This window comes from Drosophila hydei, unplaced genomic scaffold, assembly GCF_003285905.1.
Source record: "Drosophila hydei strain 15085-1641.00,03,60 unplaced genomic scaffold, DhydRS2 tig00008145-arrow-arrow-pilon, whole genome shotgun sequence".
Lineage (NCBI taxonomy): Eukaryota > Metazoa > Arthropoda > Insecta > Diptera > Drosophilidae > Drosophila > Drosophila hydei.
In genome coordinates, this window is record NW_022045850.1 from 475,492 (window position 1) to 496,381 (window position 20,890).

The 20,890-nt window shown below is 37.5% G+C and overlaps 1 protein-coding gene across 2 annotated transcripts; it reads left to right on the forward strand.

Annotated features, from left to right (window-relative positions):
- The first annotated feature begins 1,938 nt into the window (after positions 1-1,938).
- LOC111597683 (paired box protein Pax-6) lies at positions 1,939-19,416 on the forward strand. 2 transcript variants are annotated; one of them, XM_023312525.2, is made up of 10 exons: positions 1,939-2,113; positions 2,455-2,831; positions 3,963-4,143; positions 11,127-11,358; positions 14,128-14,301; positions 14,377-14,459; positions 16,371-16,649; positions 17,043-17,194; positions 18,841-19,049; positions 19,302-19,416. In XM_023312525.2, the coding sequence occupies exons 2-10, from the start codon at positions 2,566-2,568 to the stop codon at positions 19,394-19,396; spliced, it is 1,671 nt and encodes a 556-aa protein (XP_023168293.1). In that variant the 5' UTR covers positions 1,939-2,113; positions 2,455-2,565; the 3' UTR covers positions 19,397-19,416. The 2 variants fall into 2 exon arrangements, with proteins under 2 accessions (XP_023168293.1, XP_023168285.1); XM_023312517.2 differs by lacking the exon at positions 1,939-2,113 and having other exon boundaries at positions 2,404-2,831.
- The last annotated feature ends 1,474 nt before the right edge of the window (positions 19,417-20,890 follow it).

A 20,890-nucleotide genomic window follows, 5' to 3' on the forward strand; every position in this document is an offset into this window, starting at 1 on the left:
TGTGTGTGTTGATGCGTGTGACTTCAAAAATCCCAAAAACGTGTCGGCCAGCATGTTGAAATTGACGTTCCTCTTCAACCATCCATCCATCGAGTAGTCCCCAGTCCCCAGTCGAAATCCACTATGAAAAAAAGGAGTATGAGTACTACGAGGGCTTCGTAAGCTAAGGCACAAGTTCCGTCAAGGAAATGAGGTTTGAGTTGCGATTTGCTTACGATGCTTACGCAATTGAGGGTGGAAACGGCTTATGATATGGCACAATTTTCAACATTCTATGGACCGTTCGATTTGCTGCTGTTGTTATTATTGTTCTGTGCTTTGTTGTTGTGCTTGTTGCTGTTGTTGTTCTTATTGTTGGCCTCCTTTTTCTTGTTGTGTAACAGCTATATGTGTTTACGTAACTTAACTTATTTTCTTATTTTAAAAATATTATAAACTAACTGAAATAGAACAGCTACGAAAAAACATGAATATGAATTACTATACAAAATACAGCATAAAAAATAAAAGCAAAATAAAAAAAATTACATAAATACAATGTTATGGAAAATCGAAATAATTAAAATATGTTTATAATATAAGATGATAGCAAATGAAAAATATACTGTAATATATATAATAAATAAATAATTTAAAATGACATAATATATATATATATATATATATATATATATTATTATTAATATAAAAATATTATTAATTAATAAAATTAGATCACAAAAATAAGAAAATAAAACTAAAATTACGCAGAGAAATAAATTTTATTATTATTGCTTGATGAATTATATAAAAACCACAATAGAGATCATAACAAGAATAATAATAATAAATAAATAATGTGCAAAATAATTAGTAAAAAATGTATAATAATATAAAGAAATAATAAAAGAAATAAAAATAAATAAAAATATACAATTGTTAAGATATTGAACTTTCAAATCTGTATTTAGTTAGGTAGATATTGATTAAATTTTTAAGAACAAATATGGAGCTCCAAGCGATATGTACGGATAGGTATATAATGGACTGAATTGCTTTATTTATATTACTATATATATGTTTCGTATATATATTTTCATGCAACACATCTTTGGTTAACTTAATTGTAGATATTTGTATGTATTCTTCACTTGACTTTCCCTGTTATTGATGTTTTTAATGTATGAATTTAAGCATGCATTTAGCATATTAAGACGAACACGTCTGTATATAGTTTGCATGCAAATGCATTGTGTACACCTTATGAAATACTCCTTTCAAGTATTCTAATACAGGGTATAAAAAAGCCATACCTTACTTGCATACATTTACATATGGCTAACCATATACATATGTACGTATGTATATAATAAGCATATATATGTATGAATGATGACAAACGTAACCCTCCGTTGGGCTTTATTTGCATTTGTGTCTGTATATACATATATATATATATATATATATATATACATATATATATATATATATATATATATATTTATATATATATATATATATATGTATATATATGTGTGTATATATATGAAAAAAAAAGTTTTCCAGCACACTCTTAATAAGAGGTCCACGCGGCTTTTATTTTTGTAAATGGCTGAGTAACCTGGGATGATTCTGGGTCCTGTTATACCAAGCGATTTACACACACGAACAGTGTATTGTCATCCCTTTCATGCGCAAAGCGTGTGACTATCGTCGTTTCGCGTAACGTTAGCACAACTTAGAACAGTGCCATCCCGCTCTTGCTTGGGCTCGCATGCACTCAAAATGGCCGCCTTGTCGCATTTGTTGGTTGCCTCTGATATACGGTACTGCTGCCCTCCTCTGTGTCTGGGCAGGTTCGGTCTTTCGCTTGAGAGCTCATTATCGTTTCGCTTGGCTAACCAGTTAGTCGTACACAAGTTTGTTCACTGTACACTGAACACCGCCGCCGCAGTTTGATTCTTTTGCATTTTGAAGCTAACAAATTGTTAGGCGAAGTGACGGGCACGCAATCCGTGGCGTTGCCGCCGGGTCGCTGGGCTGCCCATTGGCAGATAGCAGATCGGCAACGATGTCTAACTGCTTTACAGCATACGAAATCGAAATAGAATTCGAAATCGATATCGAAAATAAAGTAAAAAATCAATTAATTAATAACAGACAATAAGTACAAAGAACAGAAAGAAAAAAGGAATGAAAACTAAATTTTAATAAATTAATTATAAGCCCGCCGAAAAATCGAAGTAAAACTGTAACGTAGTGTAAAGTGTAATACAGATACAAAATGAAACAAAATAAACATATATAAGTATATATATATTTATATGAGTAAAAGTACAAAATTCAACAACGAAATTATTGCATGTAAGGCTAGAAGTCAGTGAATCCGTATACATATATATATTTATATATGAATATACGTACATGCCCACATATATATGTATATAAATACATCTATATGTAATATAAAAATAGTCCAAATATTCATCGATAATGCATATACCATTCAATCGCACATAAATCGGAGTAACGGATATCATAATTCAAATCGCTTACTCTTAGTTATAACAAAATAACTGTATCAAAATGATGCTAACTACGGAACATATTATGCACGGACATCATCCGCACTCATCGGTCGGCGTCGGTGTGGGTCAAAGTGCGTTATTTGGCTGCTCGACTGCGGGTCACAGTGGCATCAATCAGCTGGGCGGCGTCTATGTTAATGGCAGACCCTTGCCCGACTCCACACGTCAAAAAATCGTCGAGCTGGCTCATTCCGGTGCACGCCCATGTGATATATCACGAATACTTCAAGTATCCAACGGATGCGTCAGCAAAATCTTGGGCAGGTAAGAGACGACACTGAAATGAGCAGATCTTAGACATATTATAGCACTATTAAAAAACCATCAGTAATTAGATAAGTTACACGGATAAGAAGTGCATTCATAAGGACAAGTGGCCGACTAGCAAATCCTTCTATTTCAATTCATGTACCTGGGCTGCTTCTAAGCGCATATTTACTTCTCGCTATGCAACGGCTGTCCTTGTTTATCACTTACATTTTAAAGCTCTTTCTTACAAAATACAAATCTTCCAGTGAGGAGCATTTTTTTCAAATGATTGACATTGATCGATATTAATGAAAGTGGAGAGCAATTTAATAAACGTACACTCTATATTATGCTCCGTTCCAACAGTCTAAATGTCTATTTCATGCTCGATATGAATTTTAAGCGATTTCACTGAAATGTCAAAATGTAATATACGTAGGTGTACAAATAGAGCAGTAAAAAACGTGATATTCTTAAAAATAAGGATCAATTAATTTATTTTATATAAAAATAAAGTATTCCATAAATAAAAATAAATTTAAAAAAATCTATTCCATAAATGCAAAAAATAAAACAAATCAGAAGACTTCATAATTCACACAGGTACACATGTATGTCGTATTCAATCACAATAGATTATAAATTTTAAGTAACTTTCGACTAAAAGAATTTGTTCCTTGTGTAAATTAGCAAAAGAAGTGTACTTACTTACTTACAGAAATTTGACTTCGCCTGAGCTCGAACTCCAGTCTCCGTGACAACACGAATCCCCTCAACCATCTTTCTAACAGACAATTCGAACTCAATTCAATGCAATTGTGGTTCTATTTATAGAATTCGAAAATGAATGAATGCTTGAGTGAGTGTGTGTATGTGTGCATACGTGTAGACCAAATGCCAGCGCTTGTCACTGCTTGGCACGTGCTACTTCTGCTACAATTGACCACACGTTTTCTTCCATAACTTTTGTGTTGTTTCTCGGGTACGAATGAAAGTTTCAACAAATAATCTGCTCACTCTATTGAATAAGAGGCGTATATGCCGATTATATGATAAATATACATGCAAGGCTAGTGGATAAATGTAATTTAAGTTTCTTATACGCTAACTCTCTCTCTCTCTCTTGCTCTGCTTTTCTACTTATAGATATTATGAAACAGGATCAATTAAGCCTCGAGCAATAGGCGGTTCAAAGCCCCGAGTGGCTACCACGCCCGTCGTACAAAAGATTGCCGATTACAAAAGGGAATGTCCAAGTATATTTGCATGGGAAATTCGGGACCGACTCCTGTCCGAGCAAGTATGCAATAGTGATAATATTCCAAGCGTAAGTACAATGACATCAATTCTAGATATACAAAATTCACTCAGATAAAACATGCATATACCGGTTAGCATTGTGAAAACAGAGTATACATTACTTGTCTTTTTCATTTTTTCTGTATATATTTGTACGTATAAACTCCTGTGTGAGTATGCTTACCTGATCCGTTTCTGCTTCCAACACCAAAGGCTTGAAATCTGACGAAGACCAACCTTAAGGATTCCTGTTGGGAAAACCTACAGCTCCCAAAGTTTTAGATTTGGTAGTTAATCTTTTATAGAAAACGCCCTTTTGGACGCCAGAATGAACTACGCTAGCTTCATATTAAGGAAAGCGATGTTTACAAGTAAACGTGAAAAGTCTTTCTTAATGCTTTCTTAAATGTGTTATCTTAAGACAGTGATGAGCCGTCTCCTTTCGGCTTCATGGCACAAACCTTGGTCTACTTTCAGTCAGTCAGCTTTAGATGCACTGACACTCACTCTGTCAATGTGTATGTCTGTATAGAATACCATTTTTATATAACAAGATAGTGAACACGCAAAAGTCAGTGCAAGTTGCATTTTCTCTGAAACCTGGAAGTTGTTCTGCAGGCACACTAAACGGTCATGCTATACCTGTTAGTGAATCGGTAAAATACCTCGGTGTTCTTCTTGATCGGCGGCTAACTTGGAAGCAGCATATCAAATCGAAAAAGAGCAGCTCGAGGCGAAAACCAAGAAAATGTATTGGCTGTTAGGGCCACGTTCTGAACTTAGTCTTGAGAACAAATTAAGGCTGTATAAGGCCGTACTTAAGCCACTATGGACCTACGCATTGCAGTTATGGGGTACTGCTAGTAATTCTAATATCGAAATTATACAGCGATACCAGTTCAAGACGCTCAGAATGATTACATGATCACCCTGGTATGTGACTATTTATAATATCCACAAAGATGTTAAACTGCCCCTTGTTAAAGAAGAAATACAACTATATGCAAATAGATACATGAATAAACTACATAACCACGATAATGCTCTATCACTAAGACTACTGGATAACTCAAGCAACTTAAAAGATTTCATGTCCTAGACCTGCCCCACAGAGATATATAAATATGTAAAGTAGATAAATATAGGGATTCATCTCATTGGAGCCCAAGCCATTCGGTTATGTATTATTATTGTTGAAAAATTTGTTTATTGTCTAGTATAAGACAGATTGCAAACAAAAACAGCAAAATTAAACAAGTAAGAAAGCTCTAGTCGGGGTGCCCGACTAGGAGATACCCTGATCCCAGTCCTTTTTGCGTGTATAAATAATTTCCGTAGTTTGTATCGAGTATTCAAAAAAAAAAGAAAACAAATAAAAAACGACATTACGAGACCAGGATTCGAACCCGGATTGTTTGCGCAACGTGAACCAACTTTACCAACACCGCCAAATTTGAAGCTGAGAAGCAGTTGATAATTCAAGCAGTATTCAATCGCAATTTCGATTCTTGGAATAGAAAAGAATACACGCATTTGAATGAACAATACACGCTTGGCGCTGCTGACATGTTCATTTGCAAATTGGCCAAACGTTTTGTTTAATAACTTCTGTTTTACTTAATGGATTTTAATGGAAATTTTCAGCATATGATATACACATCCTATTGGCTTGGTTGAGATGCAAACGCCTTCACATAATGGCCCTAGTTCCACCTGAACTTAAATTTTAAGAACTTGGGGAAATTTGGAGCCGGTATCCAAAATCCAACAAAAATCAAAATTGCATAAATAATACATAAAACTAAACACAAAATTTTGAGGCTCTAGCTCTTAAGACGTTCGAGATATAATTTATTTACTGCATTTCAATAATGTTTTTATTCGATAACAACTAAATGAAAATAGTTATCGAATATTTGAAACAAACTTGACCTGCGCGTGCTATACACGGACCTACAAAACGACCATACCCTATTTCAGTGGGATCAGGGTATACAAAAAATATATATAACAAGACCTCGAGCTATGTATGCCTAGATCACCCAACATATTCATCTAATTTAAATGATCTATAACTGATATATTTATGTTTAATATTTTTGAGCTTTTTTCAAATTTTATTTTGACCAGTTCCCTTTCTTGTTCCCGTTTTGCTTCACACAATCTCTAACCTTTCAAACACTAAACAATAGTAACAATTGAGAACACTAATTCCAATACCAAATTTAGCTGACCCAAATAGGGTGAATCTTATGTCTACAAGAATATTAGATGGAGTGACGGTTAAAAGCCGAGTGAGAGAGAGAGAGAGAAAGAGATTGCGAGAGAGCGCGAGGGTAGGAATTACAGTGCGTGCCATCAAGATTGAAGAGCAGAGCAGAGCAGAGCTGGGCTGCACAATGGATTAAAGTAATTTCAAAACAATGCCTGCCCAAAGTTTTTAAAATGGATTAAGATTTAGATTAGATCTACTTTTCTTCAACCGAAAAAATAGGTAGATAATTGCTGAATAGAAATTTGGCCGCAGATTAAAATAAAAATAATACACCAAATATATAGAGACCTCTGGAAGTATTCTAAATATGGATTTTGATTTTCCAAGATAGTTCCGAAAACCTTTTTTAAAATATTTCATATATGTATATATTCATATATACATTCATATATGTATGCAGATTTAATGTTTAAGTATTTATATATTTTGTTCGAAAAGCTTTATGGAACTTGCTTGTTTGCCCTCTAACATATTTTTTTAATGTTAAAAATATAAAAACTGTGACAGAATGATCCTTAAGATAACAATACTTATCTTCTAAACCATTTTTTCCGACTTGACTAAAAGATATTCTCCATAGTAGGCATGTAACATAAACCTGTCGAGTTCGAATTCAAAATCAAATAGCATGCTATATATTCTCGATGCCGCCTGGAATTGAGCACTGAGCGGCACACCGCCTCCAATATCAATATCACCACTTCACAGCTTGAAGAGGAACTCGCAGATTCAAATTAAAGTAGCTTCTGACAATACAACTTAATCGCAATTGCGATTATATTGTTAGAATTCGAATAATTTAATATTTTCCGTAGTTTGTATCGAGTATTAAAAAAAAAAAGACAATAAATAAAAAACGACATTACGAGACCAGGATTTGAACCCGGATTGTTTGCGCAACGTGCACCAACTCTACCAACATCGCCAATTCATAATTGAAAAAAAAAAACATAAAACAATAAAAAATATTTCATCTCCAACGTCTCGAACCCTGGTACTAGCTGCACACGAGCGCCGCCTCTACCAAGGCAGCCTCTGCACCTCTTGCAAGAAGAGTTGCAAATTTGAAGCTAAGTAGCAGCTGATAATTCAAGCAGTATTCAATCGCAATTTCGATTCTTGGAATAGAAAAGAATACACGCATTTGAATGCATGTGGCGCTGCTTGACATGTGCTTTTGCAAATTGGAAAATCCTTTTGTTTAATAACTTCTGTATTACTTAAGTCTGTCTGTATGTGTGAACACGTCGATCTGAGCTTATATAAGAGCTAGAGACTTCCTTGTAGGTCCGTGTATAGCGCGCGCATATCGAGTTTGTTTCAAATATTCGATAACTATTCGCATTGAATTGTTATCGAATAAAAACATGATTGAAATGCAATTAATAAATTATATCTCGTACGTCCTAAGAGCTAGAGCCTCCAAATTTTGTAATTAGTGCACACATGCATTCTTTTCTATTTGAAGAATCGAAATTTCCATTAAATTGTGCCGAATTATTAGCTGCTACTTAACTTCAAATTTGCAACTCTCTTTACAAGCGGTGCGGTGGCTGCGTTGGCAGAGGCGGCGCTTGTAAGCGGGTAGTCTCTAGGCTCGATCATGTCATGGTTTTTAATAATGAAGTGGCGGTGTTGGTATAGAGCTTGATGCACGGTTTCCATAAACAATTTGGGTTCGAATCTTGGCGTCGTAATATCGATTTGTTTTTTTTTTCTTTTATTTTTAATACTATTGAAAATATTAAAAAACGCAGATAGGAATGGGTATCTTCTAGTCGGGCACACCGACTAGAGATTTCTTGTTTAAAACAAACTTGTTATGCGTGCTATAGACACGAACCTAATCAAATTAAATTAGTTCAGTTTCTAATTGAAAACTGTAGAATATGCACTTTTATAGAACTATCATTTTTTCCTAAAATGCATACCTTAATTAATAGATAATAATTTTGAGATGCGGGCTGTACTAACTACTTTATATGTCATACTTCAAGTCTAATGTTCAAATATAACAGAATTTGTTCAAATACCATTAACAGTTGCATCCGATTTACCACGCTTCCAGTTGGCATTGGTATATCATTAATTCTTAGTACCACCCATGCCAAATTTGGAAATTCTAGCTCTAATACTGTGGGAGATAACCAGTTGAGAATTGTATAGCTGCAACTTTTACTAGCAGAGTCACAGCAAATGACTCCAGCTCCTCATTTCGTATCATATGCATCGTATGTTTACCCAACTCCAACTGTAAAGTGAGAGAAGTTCGTTCGCCAACAACTAAAAGAGCTGGCAAATGTTCTTTTATATCAGCTGCAACAAAAGTTGATATTTGCAACTTCTTGTATAAGAAGTGGCGGCGTTGGTAGAGGCGGCGCTAGATGTTGATAATTACTGGTTTCGATCCCAAGCGCATGAAGTGGAGGGGTATGAAGTAGCGTATGAAGTGGCGTTCCGTAAACAAGTTGGTCCGAAACTTCTCATAATAACGGTTTTTATTTGTTTTTTTTTTTTAACTTGAACAGACTATTAAAAATATTAAAAAACGCTGATGGGACTGGGATCAGGGTGTCACCTTGTCATGTACCCCGACTAGAGCATTCTTACTTGTCTTAAGAGTATGCTTGACATTATTAATCAAGTTATGTTATGCAATTGACCAGATCTTGAAAAGATATTTCTCTCTCTGTTTATAAGACTGGCTTGTGCGCATTTTAGGTACTTTGCAGGCATTTTATAATTAGCGCAGTAAAGCAGACCGGAATCGAGCTTAATTGATGCGAAAGGTAAAACACGTTTAATGCCTACTGCTTCTAGATAGTTGCTAACTTCACCATTTATGGGCCATGCCCATTTAAATGGGCATGGGACGGGGCTATAGAATCCACAATAATTATTATTCAATATATCGATGATTCCCAAATAATGATACAACATAAATATAATTCTCGCCAGCTGCTGTCCGTATATCTGTATGCGATGCAGCGCTCTGTTTTTATTGTTATAAACATTAATATAACTAAAAGTCTGGGTGGTATCTGACTTTGTAGATTGCCATTGGTCTTTAGCGAATTTACTATATTTTTAACTTATTGGCTAGTAACATTCAACAGAAATGTGCACAGCTTAAATTATATATTAATGTATTATATACATTGTATACATTCTATTTACATAAGAGCATACATATGTACATATATGTTTGAGAATATAGTGTAGACTCAAAGCATTTGCCGAATGTCCGCTGCATCGCTGTTTGCCTGCCATTAATCGGAACATGGTTAGCCGCACTTTGGTCCTTTTTAAGTGTTGGCACGTGTCTGAGGCATTTGGAGTTGGCGTTTCTTTGCATTTGGGTGCTTGTACCTCTCGTTGACATTTCTTGCGATTATATAATGAGTTACACGACTTTTTTGTATTTGTCACATAAAGAGATCAAAAGACATCAAAGGTTTGCTCTTTATAATGCCAATATACACGCTAAGCAAGTTTTAGGGGGGCCCAAGACTCTAAGCTCTGTAAACTCGACGTTACTCTGTGATACCTTTTTGAATACATTTTCCCTTCTGATTGTTGCATAGGCGAATTTAAATATATATATGAGTATGTATACCCAACTGACAGATATCTGGCCATCTCGTATCTTTAATATATTTAGATAATCCTGTTATTATATTATTAGTGTAATTTTCCTTGAAAGTCGCTCAAATTATCATATCACATGATATCACATAAGTCTATTTGTAGAGGCGAAGGCGGACGAGGTGGGACTAAGTTAAATACTTGTTGATCTTAGCTCTAAAGTATCTAAAGTACATACTATGTGTACTCCATCCATATCGAAGCGTTCCGATCTATATGATTTTATTCCGACGGCATTTTAATTTGCTTCAAGCTGTCAAAATATTCCTAAATTCATAAGCACACGAAACAATCCTCGGTAGGGGATGATGCTAGACTTCAAATTTTGAGAGAAATATATATATATATATATTATGGCAAAAGGGACATCCAGTCTGACCGATACATCCATATATATACTCGTGAACAATATTACATTTGTGTATGTATATTGATATAGTATCATTGCAGTTGTAGTAGATTGGAAAGTATATCAGCAGAAAGATTTCGATATTGAAAAACAAATATCGTCGCTGACTATTTACAAAGGCTAACACACGCAAAAAAGCTTTTAAACAACACTATAAACCAATATACTGTGCTTGAACTCTATACATGATGTACCAGTCTGCCCGTCGCGTGTTAAGTAATTAGGTTTAAATGTATCAGCTGCCTTGATCCTTGTTAAAAGCAAGCTCTTTAATGCGAAAACACACATACATATATACTACATATATACTTAGATATGGACACATACATGTATCGTGCCAAGCTGATAAACTGTTATTGCAATGTGTGTGTAAGTCGTATTTGTAAAAATGTTTTAACATGCGTATAAAATGTACACTCTTGCCATCTCGCTCTTGTACAAATGCGTCTGATTGGCTGTAACTTATAGCCAATGGCAGCATCTTGCGTTGCATTTGTGTGCTTCGGGGGTAGGAAATGGCGCTACATTCCACTACATTTACACAAATAACAAATACAAACACACATACACACACACGCACACGCACACGCACACACACACACACTTATATGAATTACCTTTTACTTGGATATCTAATGTAAGCGAATGTCCGTCCTTTGTGCCATTTTGGCTTTAATTGCAGGTTTCATCTATTAATCGGGTGCTGCGTAATTTGGCATCGCAGAAGGAGCAGCAGGCGCAACAACAAAATGAATCTGTCTATGAAAAGCTAAGAATGTTCAATGGACAATCAGGCGGCTGGGCCTGGTATCCGGGAAATACAACGACAGCACATTTAACATTACCACCAACGCCCACAGCAGTACCCACTAATCTATCTGGACAGATAACCAGAGATGAGATTCAAAAGCGAGGTAAAATATAGTATTTCTACTGAATTGTTAAGAATATGTATGTATATATAAAACAGCCCATTTAGCTAGCTAGCTTTTGCTAACACCCTGGTTAGGTACACTCGTAAACCTAAAATTAATCATTTATTTTCAATCGCATAATGTGCTGCCTCCGTGTCAAAGGCATTTGGCAACATCGATTTTTGTTCCTGCTAGATAGAACTTCTATCATCAGTTAAATTTAGGAGGGGCAATGGCTTATATAACCTATTTCCGACGGGCACTTCCGAAAGTTGCTGATTAAAACGGCGTATTTACAGGGTAGAAGTCCGTGTATCAAGGCAGGCACTGCCGACTCAGACTATCCGCGAACCCACTGGTAATGTTATAATAATGCTCATTTGTACATAATGCGACATGACATAGCCCATAAAGTATATATATTCTTCATCAGGACGACGAGCTGAGCCGCTGAAGTTATATCCCTCCGTCTCTCTAAAAATTTGAAATTTGAAATTTTTGATCGCGTATCGTCGTACGCCATACGCCTTCCCCTTTCCTTAATTTCGATAATAATCGAATTTCTGGACTGGCAAAGAACACAGACTGCAATGTTCGCTAATGCTATACGAGTTTCCACTTCAAGCTGCTAGCTCGAGATCACATTTGATGACAAACTCGCTGAAATCGAGACTGTTTCAATAAATCGAAATTCGAGTCCTGAAATACACATAGAACAATCTTTACTTTTAGACAGCGCTTGTCGCTTGTCGCTTGTCCACATTACTACAGGCTCCAATATATTCTTCTTTAATTTCCGAATTTATAATCTGACTTTGTTCAATGGAGGAGCATCCTCTGTAAAGTATTTTGTAAGTTTCAAAAATGTTTATTCTATATCTATCATGTTACAAGTAAGCAATTTGAAGACAGAATTTATAAAGCTTAACATAGGACTATGGCAAAAATGCATGCAAAAACCTCATCAATTTGTAGTAAACTCAAGAAGTACGTTCTAAAAAATTAGTCAATGTCTGGTGTAGTAGTATGTAATGTTTTGCAAGTGCGGATAACTTGAAAAATGACATCTATTTATAAAACTAGTGTGAGGATGACCCATTCTCTCTGAGGATAGTTCAGGTTTAGCTTTATTGTGTAACTCCTCTGTTGAATTCCAGGATAGATCAAATATCATGTCTAATATTTGACTTTGCGTGGCTTGGTTCTTATAAATGTGCAACCAGGGCTGACTTCCGCCGGCGAGACTTTCTATCTATGATTGGATACAAAAAACGACGTAATGTCTTAGTTTCTTAAATATGCAATTTAATAACAATGTTATCAAACTTTGTTGTCTAAGATAACTCCTAAATATTTTGCATTGTTGTGTTAATGTCAGTTGTCCGTCTATTTGAGGTAAGTACTATTAGATGTGATGTAAATATTTTGCCTTTTTCTTGTAGATGAGATTGAATTGAAAAGAAAGAATTATCCACCTTTTGAATTAAGCAATAATGGTGTTAAAGACTTCTCGGAGTGAATTTGAGATATTAGCTGCAAAGATTGTAGAGCCAGCATCATCCACAACATTCGATGCAGTGCATCCACTTCAGGGGCCATCTCGGATGTATGTGTGCTGTATACTATTGGGGAAAGACAGGAATCTTGCGGACGGCCTGCAGATATTCTTACGACCTTTGCTTATGTGCATGGCAAAGGAATCAAGGCCAGGAGTTTTCTTGGATGCTGGAAATGATTTGCTCAAGTTCATCATCATGTGTATTGTGAGTCATAGTTTGTGTTGGCAGCTGAATGCTGCTCAAAGTCTTGTTGTAGCTCTTTATCTTTCATATCGGAGAGGCACCTGGTCCGTCAGATGTTATTAGACTGACTTCAGTTGGATGGCTTTTGCTAGTTGACAATACAAATTCCTTTAAAGCAATCTGCAGAACTTATTAAGTAATTTTTCCCCATTTGGGTATTCAATTAAAGTTTGGTTAGAGTTTTCGAAAGAAACTCTCAATAAGCACCGAAGAAGCATTACGTTAGAGTTTGCAATTCGAAATCACTTTAATGACGTATGGGGTATTAGAAGTCATCGAGATGAGAAGTAAAGCGAAAGCAACCAACCCCTAAGGCATTTCGAACAGAGCATTTGCTACATTGGAAACATTTTGTCACAGATGATCAAACACATCGGACAAACAAAAATAGTTAATTTGTTGGTCATTTGTTATTTGCCATTAAATCTAATTGAGGAGCGTAATTCAGTCCATGAAGGATTTTTTGTTCGCCTTTCAATTGTTTTTGTTTACTCTTCGATCAATAAATAAGGCTGACATATGTCGCTTCACCCAATGTAAGTAGCAATGTCAAGCCCAGCCCAGCCCAACTCAACCCCATCCCTTTCCATCTCTCTACCGCACATTTGCAACAGGGAAACTACTGATGCCATGAGTATGCCATGAGCTCCTTATTGTGTTTTGTTGGTCCTAACAAATGTTCCGCAAAGATAAGCAAAAGCAATCAACGAAATGATTTTACAAATGCCACAGCATCTGCATCTTCTCTAAACAGATTCGAATCTATGAGAATGAATGCCGAAGTGAGATATGCCCATTGAGAATGGAAATTCAGGGTATATTGGCCGACCCCATTTACATTTATTTCCGAAGCGATTGCAAAATCGATCCGTCCGCCTGAAAGCGAATCAAAGTTCAAATACATAATTATATTACGACTTGAGGATATGGAAACAAATATATATATACTTGCTCGTTCGCATTTCAGATCTATATCCTGGCGATCTCTCCCACCCCAACTCCCATGAGAGCACCTCGGATGGCAATTCCGATCACAATTCATCCGGCGATGAGGATTCCCAAATGCGTCTGCGACTGAAGCGCAAATTGCAGCGTAATCGGACTTCATTTACCAACGAGCAAATCGACAGCTTGGAGAAAGGTAAGAACGTTCAGGGTTGACCTTCAATGGACACAAACAAATATACTCATGAATCATATATAATATTCGCCTCAGAATTCGAACGGACGCACTATCCGGATGTCTTCGCACGGGAGAGGCTTGCAGAAAAAATTGGTTTGCCAGAGGCACGTATTCAGGTTTGTCTTTCCGTTTTGTTTAATTCTTTTCATTTAAGATCTGTTTGAAGTCAATTTTCAATTAAGTGTTTTCTTTTTGACCTTTTATAATATTTCTATTTGTGTTTTCTATTTAGTTCAGTTATTCTTCAGTTATTCTTCCCTCTCTCCGTCACCCCCTCTCGCCCCTGTCTCTGCCTCTCTATCTCAACCAGGGTATTTGGAAAGTCTTGACATTTCGAGAAATAATATTGAGCTGAGCTAAGACCGTAGCAGAGGGTGCTACATATAGATTGAGTTCTTCGGCCCTTTATTTTGGCTGAATTTTATTTTAACGATTGTCTGAAGTGATTACCCGTGGCTTTTAGCCACGAGCGACTAGCCACGAACGACTAGCCACGAGAATGAAAACGAACCCTCGAGCTCGAACTCGAACTCGAACTTGGTTCACGCACCCCTCTAATTATTTGTTATTAATGTTTTTTTTTCATGCTTCGGCTGTGTTGTGCTCGCCTCTCGTGATACTATTATTATTTGTGTAACTTAATAAAAACAATTTGACTGTGAAAACACTTGAAACTACTTGTGATTCTGCAAGCAAACTGCTCTCAAGTGTTTTGTCAAGCAGCACCAAAATCTGATGATGGACAGGGAGCCGCAATTCGCGCAAAAAAATAATAAATTTCATGGATGAAAGTATAAAGGCAAATATCAAATATTTCCGAGCCCATTCACAGCTACAGTCATAGCCTCAGCCACAGCCCTTTTGTCACCGAGCTCAGGCAAAAGGGTCTCATTCGACTCCCTCGACTGATGCGATAATGCTTAAACTTCATTACATGTCAAAATCGGGTATGTATGTATGTTGTTGTACAGAGATACCCTTGTATATTGAGCGAAAGAGGGTATTATGTTTTTGGCATCAAGTATGTAACTCACTGAATACACACTCGACTTTTCGAACTGAGTTGTAATGGATCCTTTGTGGAGAGAGTTAGAGAAAAGCCTTTCTGAGAGAAATATCCCATGGTGTCTGTATATGAGGCATATATATAAGATCGAAATCAATTTTCATCCTAATTAGACTGCAATTGTTCCATAAGTTCAGGCATATACTTATATCCAGTTTTGGAAGGGTATTCAATCGTCGTTGTGAGCTTCGTTCTGCTTTCTGCTGACTGCTTTCTGTGTGTTTTTATTACTTCACTAGGTAAATAGCCATGAAGCGAATGGCGTTTGCAAGCATTTATAAATGTCAAGCGCAATTTCATTATGTGAAAATATGGAAGTCGAAACAAGTGCTTCCATGAAGCTTCCATGACCAAGTACTTTTCACTCCATTGTGCTTCACTCTGTTGTGCTAATAATTCAACGATTCGATCTGACTACACCATAACAGAGGGTTACAATTTTTAAAAGCTCACAATTGCTACAAAAATGTAGTTTCACTTTTACAACTGATGAGCGAAGTCAGAATCGGGAAATACTATTTTCGGTATATAATAATTTAAGGCCCCGGAAGAACTTCATAGCTTGTGCATCTAATACAAATGTAATTTGTTTCCTACTTTAGATATCGGCTAAAAAATCCACAGAATCAGCTCAGTCTAAGGTCTGAATGCATCTGAATGCGGATCTTGGTATCTTAGAATACGTTCTAACGCTAGAGGTCGCCTTATATCTATATATCTATATCTATATCTATATATATATATATCTATCTTATATCTATAAATAGGAAATCGCAAGCTTCTGTGCTGTGCTGTTGCTGTTCAGCTCCTGGGGTTGTGGGGATGGCAAATGTGATCTGATATCGTCTCTTTCTACAACTTTTATTTTATTTATGTGCACCTTCTCGATATGTTCTCCCTCTCACTGCCCACAATTCTATTCATAATAATTTGAGAATCTTATATCTTTTCTTAAATTTAGGTGTGGTTCTCCAATCGGCGGGCCAAATGGCGACGAGAAGAGAAGCTGCGCACCCAAAGGCGATCGGTGGATAATGTGGGCGGCGGAGCTGTGATTAGCGGTCGTACAAGCTCCAATAATCTCACCTCTGGCAGCTCGGCACCTGCCAATGGCACTGCGGCAAACAGTTCGACGCCCAGCATCGGCAGCTCGGCCGTATCAGACGGCACAACAGTAGCAGCACATGCAACTGGCAACAACAACAACAACAGTCTAACCGAAACTTCTAGTGGGCCAACAGTAAATATACAATTGAATTCTCTTATCTGTTTGAGATAGCTCGAGAGATCGTTAAGCAGTCCTAGAACAATCCTTGAGACTGCGCTCCGGCTGATCTGTTGATAGCGATGCCCCCTTTCGTGTTCCTTGTCTGTCTTTCGTCTGTCCTTTACTTGCCAGCGGATTACGCTTCCCACAATTCTCTTCGTGTTTGAGTTCGATCTTACATCCTGTGATAGCTAGAGATTTGAAATTGGTTACATTGATCCTTCTAAAGCATGAAGTGCACAAAATATTCAGGATGTGATCGGCTGGGACTCCAGATATACCTTAATCGGCCAATCCCGCCTATAGCATCTGACATGGCTTCTTCATTCTCTCTTTTACTAATCTTTTGCAACATTCTACTTACAGATACACGGAGGCGAGGCCGGCAGTAATGCTCATAACAACTCCGAGAGCCCACCTTTGCAAGCCGTGGCACCCCGTCTACCTTTAAACACCGGTTTCAACACAATGTACTCATCCATCCCGCAACCAATCGCAACTATGGCAGAAAACTACAAGTAATTCCCAAATTATCAATCTTTAGTATACCCTGGAGCCCGGTGCAAATAGAAAGACCCAATATAAAATGCACATATATAGATATCTCTTCTGAAATAATAATAGACAAATATGTAAATGGGTAAAGGTTATTCAATCAGTGGGCTTTACGCCCACAATGTGTGTGCGTTATGCATGCGTGTGTGTGTGCGTGTTTTTTTTGTAATCTTTTGTTTGCACTTAAAGTATACTACATTTTACATATTTTCAATAAGTATAAGGTAGAGCATGAGGCTTGCGGTACGGCCGTAAAGCATTGTTTCGTAAGCACTTTGCGCTACTTTAACCGGGGGAAATGCTCCTTCTACTGCGCTCGACTCTACGCAGTTCCAGCATTGTGGTTGCTGCGAAGGAACTAACTAGGGTCCAGGTTATCTTAGACTCCACTCTGATGGGTCGGCCTAGAGTTTCCTCGAGACTCGTTATGTGGTTGGCGTCGTCCACTAGCCCTCTTTCGCACCAGGAACACTCGCCAGTATCCTCATGGCCAAACCGCTTCAGGTAGCTGCGGAAAATATCCATGGCCAGAAAGAATCTGTGAAAGTTAAAAATTCGTATTACCGTGCTTACGATTAATCCATAGAGCGATGCTATTTAGTGTTATTTGTGCTCGGGAATTCCGCTCTGCGGCCTCGGTGACCAGGGTCTTCTAGGTCTTCTAGTCGTACCATTCCTGCTAGGACGAACGCCGCTTCTTCTCAGACTGTTCTGAAGGCACATCTGACTCGGATTGCGTTCAATCGGTACGTGGTGCAAATACCTCGGCTGTAACTATGAGTGTTCATTGCTCTCGACCAGATTGGCGCTGCCTAAAGGATGGCGGACCTTATGACGCTTATGACTTGCTTCGCTCCCCTTGTATTCAGCATTATTCTAGAGAGAGCTCTGCAGGAATCAGCAGCTTTTTGCTGCACATATTCCAAGTGCTCGCGAAAAGTCATTACTGTGTCCAGCATGACGCCAAGATACTTTATCGCTCTCCTTGACTCAATGATGGTTCTGCCAATCCTTATGTGGGAAGTTTCCACTCTCTTACGGCTGCTGACAAGGACGGCTTCAGTTTTATGAGCTCCTGCTGCTATTAACCAATCTCGGATGCACATATCCGCTGTATCCTTAAGCTCCTTTCCTATGGTAACGACGGCTACGGTGTGAGCCTGAGTGTAGATCTAGGCGCAGTACTCCATCATACAACGCATTCCATATGAGAGGCCCCAGTACTGATCCTTGGGGGACTCTGGCAGACACTCGTGCCTTGGAAGTAGCTCTTAATTATTTCTCCTAGATATTTAGGGATATTGTATTGTGCCAGAGTATCGAGTATCACATCCCAGGCGTCCGATGTTGATCTAACCTCTCTGAAGCCAAATTGGTTTGGAGATAGAGTGTGTGTGTGTGTGGCTGAGTGTGTGGGTGTGTTTGTGTATGGCTATGTATGTAAAAAACCATAGAATCAGACTGTAGCTCTGAGCAACGCTTCGGGTATCTGCTAGTCAGGCACTCCCGACTAGAACACTCTTATTTGCTATACGTATGTATGTAGTCCACACATCTGAAGCTGGAGCTCGTGTTGAAATATGTGTTCTGCTTTTCCCACTTTACCCAGCTCTATGACGTCGTCGTTGAGTTCGATGACGCCGACATGCTTGCAACAAAGGGATAGTTATCCATATATGTTCCACGATCCACTGTCCCTGGGATCTCCCTATGCGGCCCATCCACGGAACACCGCCTGCAATCCTGCAGCCGCTCATCAACAGCCGCCACAACATGGAGTTTACGGCAACGGCTCGGCAGTTGGCACAGCCAATACAGGTAATATATATGATATATATACTTAATTTAATTTTTTTTCACCCTTTGAAGACCGTTTCCGAGTTATGCAAGGGATACAAAAATATATCAAGCAATCTCGCATCTAACTTCAAATTAGTCTGGTATATCGTTGTTAGACATTTCCGGCTAGATCACTCTTACGTGAAGGGCTACGGCAGAAGGGCTACATGGAGCATTTGCCAGACAGTCGGTCAGAGACTTACTCATAAATTAAACTCGCTTCTATTTCAGGTGTAATATCTGCGGGCGTTTCGGTACCTGTACAAATATCGACACAAAATGTCTCCGATTTGGCAGGCAGCAATTATTGGCCGAGGCTTCAGTGATCTTCAATCTTTAATTTGCCCAGCGAGCTGCTGTCGAAAGCTGCAGCAGCAGCCGCTGTCGCGGTAGCACACGTTGTCGAGGAAACAGTTGCAAACAGCACCGTCAGCTGCAGCAAGTCGTCAATGGATAACCCACCAATGCTATTGCCACAAATAGCACCAACATCATCAGCATCAGCATCAGCATCTCCAGCAGCAGCAGCAGCAGCAGCAGCAGCAGCGGCAGCAGCAGCAGCAAAAGCAGCAGCAGCGGCAACCTCGCCATCATCTTTATATTTCAATTTAGCTGAAACAGCGGCCCTCAGTCAAAACTTCACACCACCTACAACACCGTCCGGAACATCCACCGCCCACGTCCATGACCCCGCCCTCGCCCCTGCCACCTCCGGTACAGCCACAGCATTCATTCACTCCAATCATTCAACTGGTTCGCCCATCTTTCAACATGCTTTCCATCACACGTCAACGTATAGTCATCCTCTCTTGTGAGCGGCCTCTACATCTTGAGAATCTGAAAATATGAAAAATAAATGAAAAGACAAACAATAATAAAACCATTAAGTATATATGAATATATATGCATATATATCATTTTGTTAAATATAAATGGCAGCAGACCACTATCTGATCTGTTCTGATCCATGATCGAGAAGCAAGTGAACCAAAATAGAAATCGAATAAAAATATCAAATAGGGTCTTAATCTATATTTGATTTAACTATATATAATATTTAATTTTATTGTGTATTAGTCATGACAAATGTAAATAACATACAAATAAATTTAGTTTTAATTAATGACTTTGAATTGCAATTGAAAGATTAAATATATACATTTTTATAATTTTTATTTTTTATTTATTTGACCCATTTCATCCAGTACTTCGAGCATCCAAACTTCAACCACTCAATTTAATATTTTTTAGGTTTGCAAAAACAAATACATTTCTTTTTCTCATATATATAAATATAATTAATTAAGGTATGGGACTAATTAATTTTTTTTTTAATTTACACACATATTTGAAAAAGGTAAAAATTATACAAAACATTTGAAAAATTTCAGAACTCGAAAAATATTCAAAGTATTAAATAACCTAAACATTTTTTAAAATACTTAAAAAAAAATATTAAATCCTTGAAAATTTAAAAGCTTGAAAAATATTTTTGATGATGAAGATTGAACAACTATTTTCAGAACTTTAAGAAAAAAACAACAAAACAACTTCAAAATTGAAACGATCCAAGAATCGATCCAATTTTTGGTCTTGGAACGGAGTTATTGATTGTCAAATGGACACCTTCACCGTCTCCTTTCCTTATCCTCCTTCTTATAGTAGTTCTCCTCATTCTCCTTGTCTTCTTTTCCCTCTCCGTCTAGTTATCCTCTTTCGCTTTCGCTTTCTCCTCCTCCACCTTCGACTTCACCTTGGATGTGGTAAAATATGCCATTAAAGTTGCTGTAAAGCTTCGTAGAAGCTATATCTATTTGTCA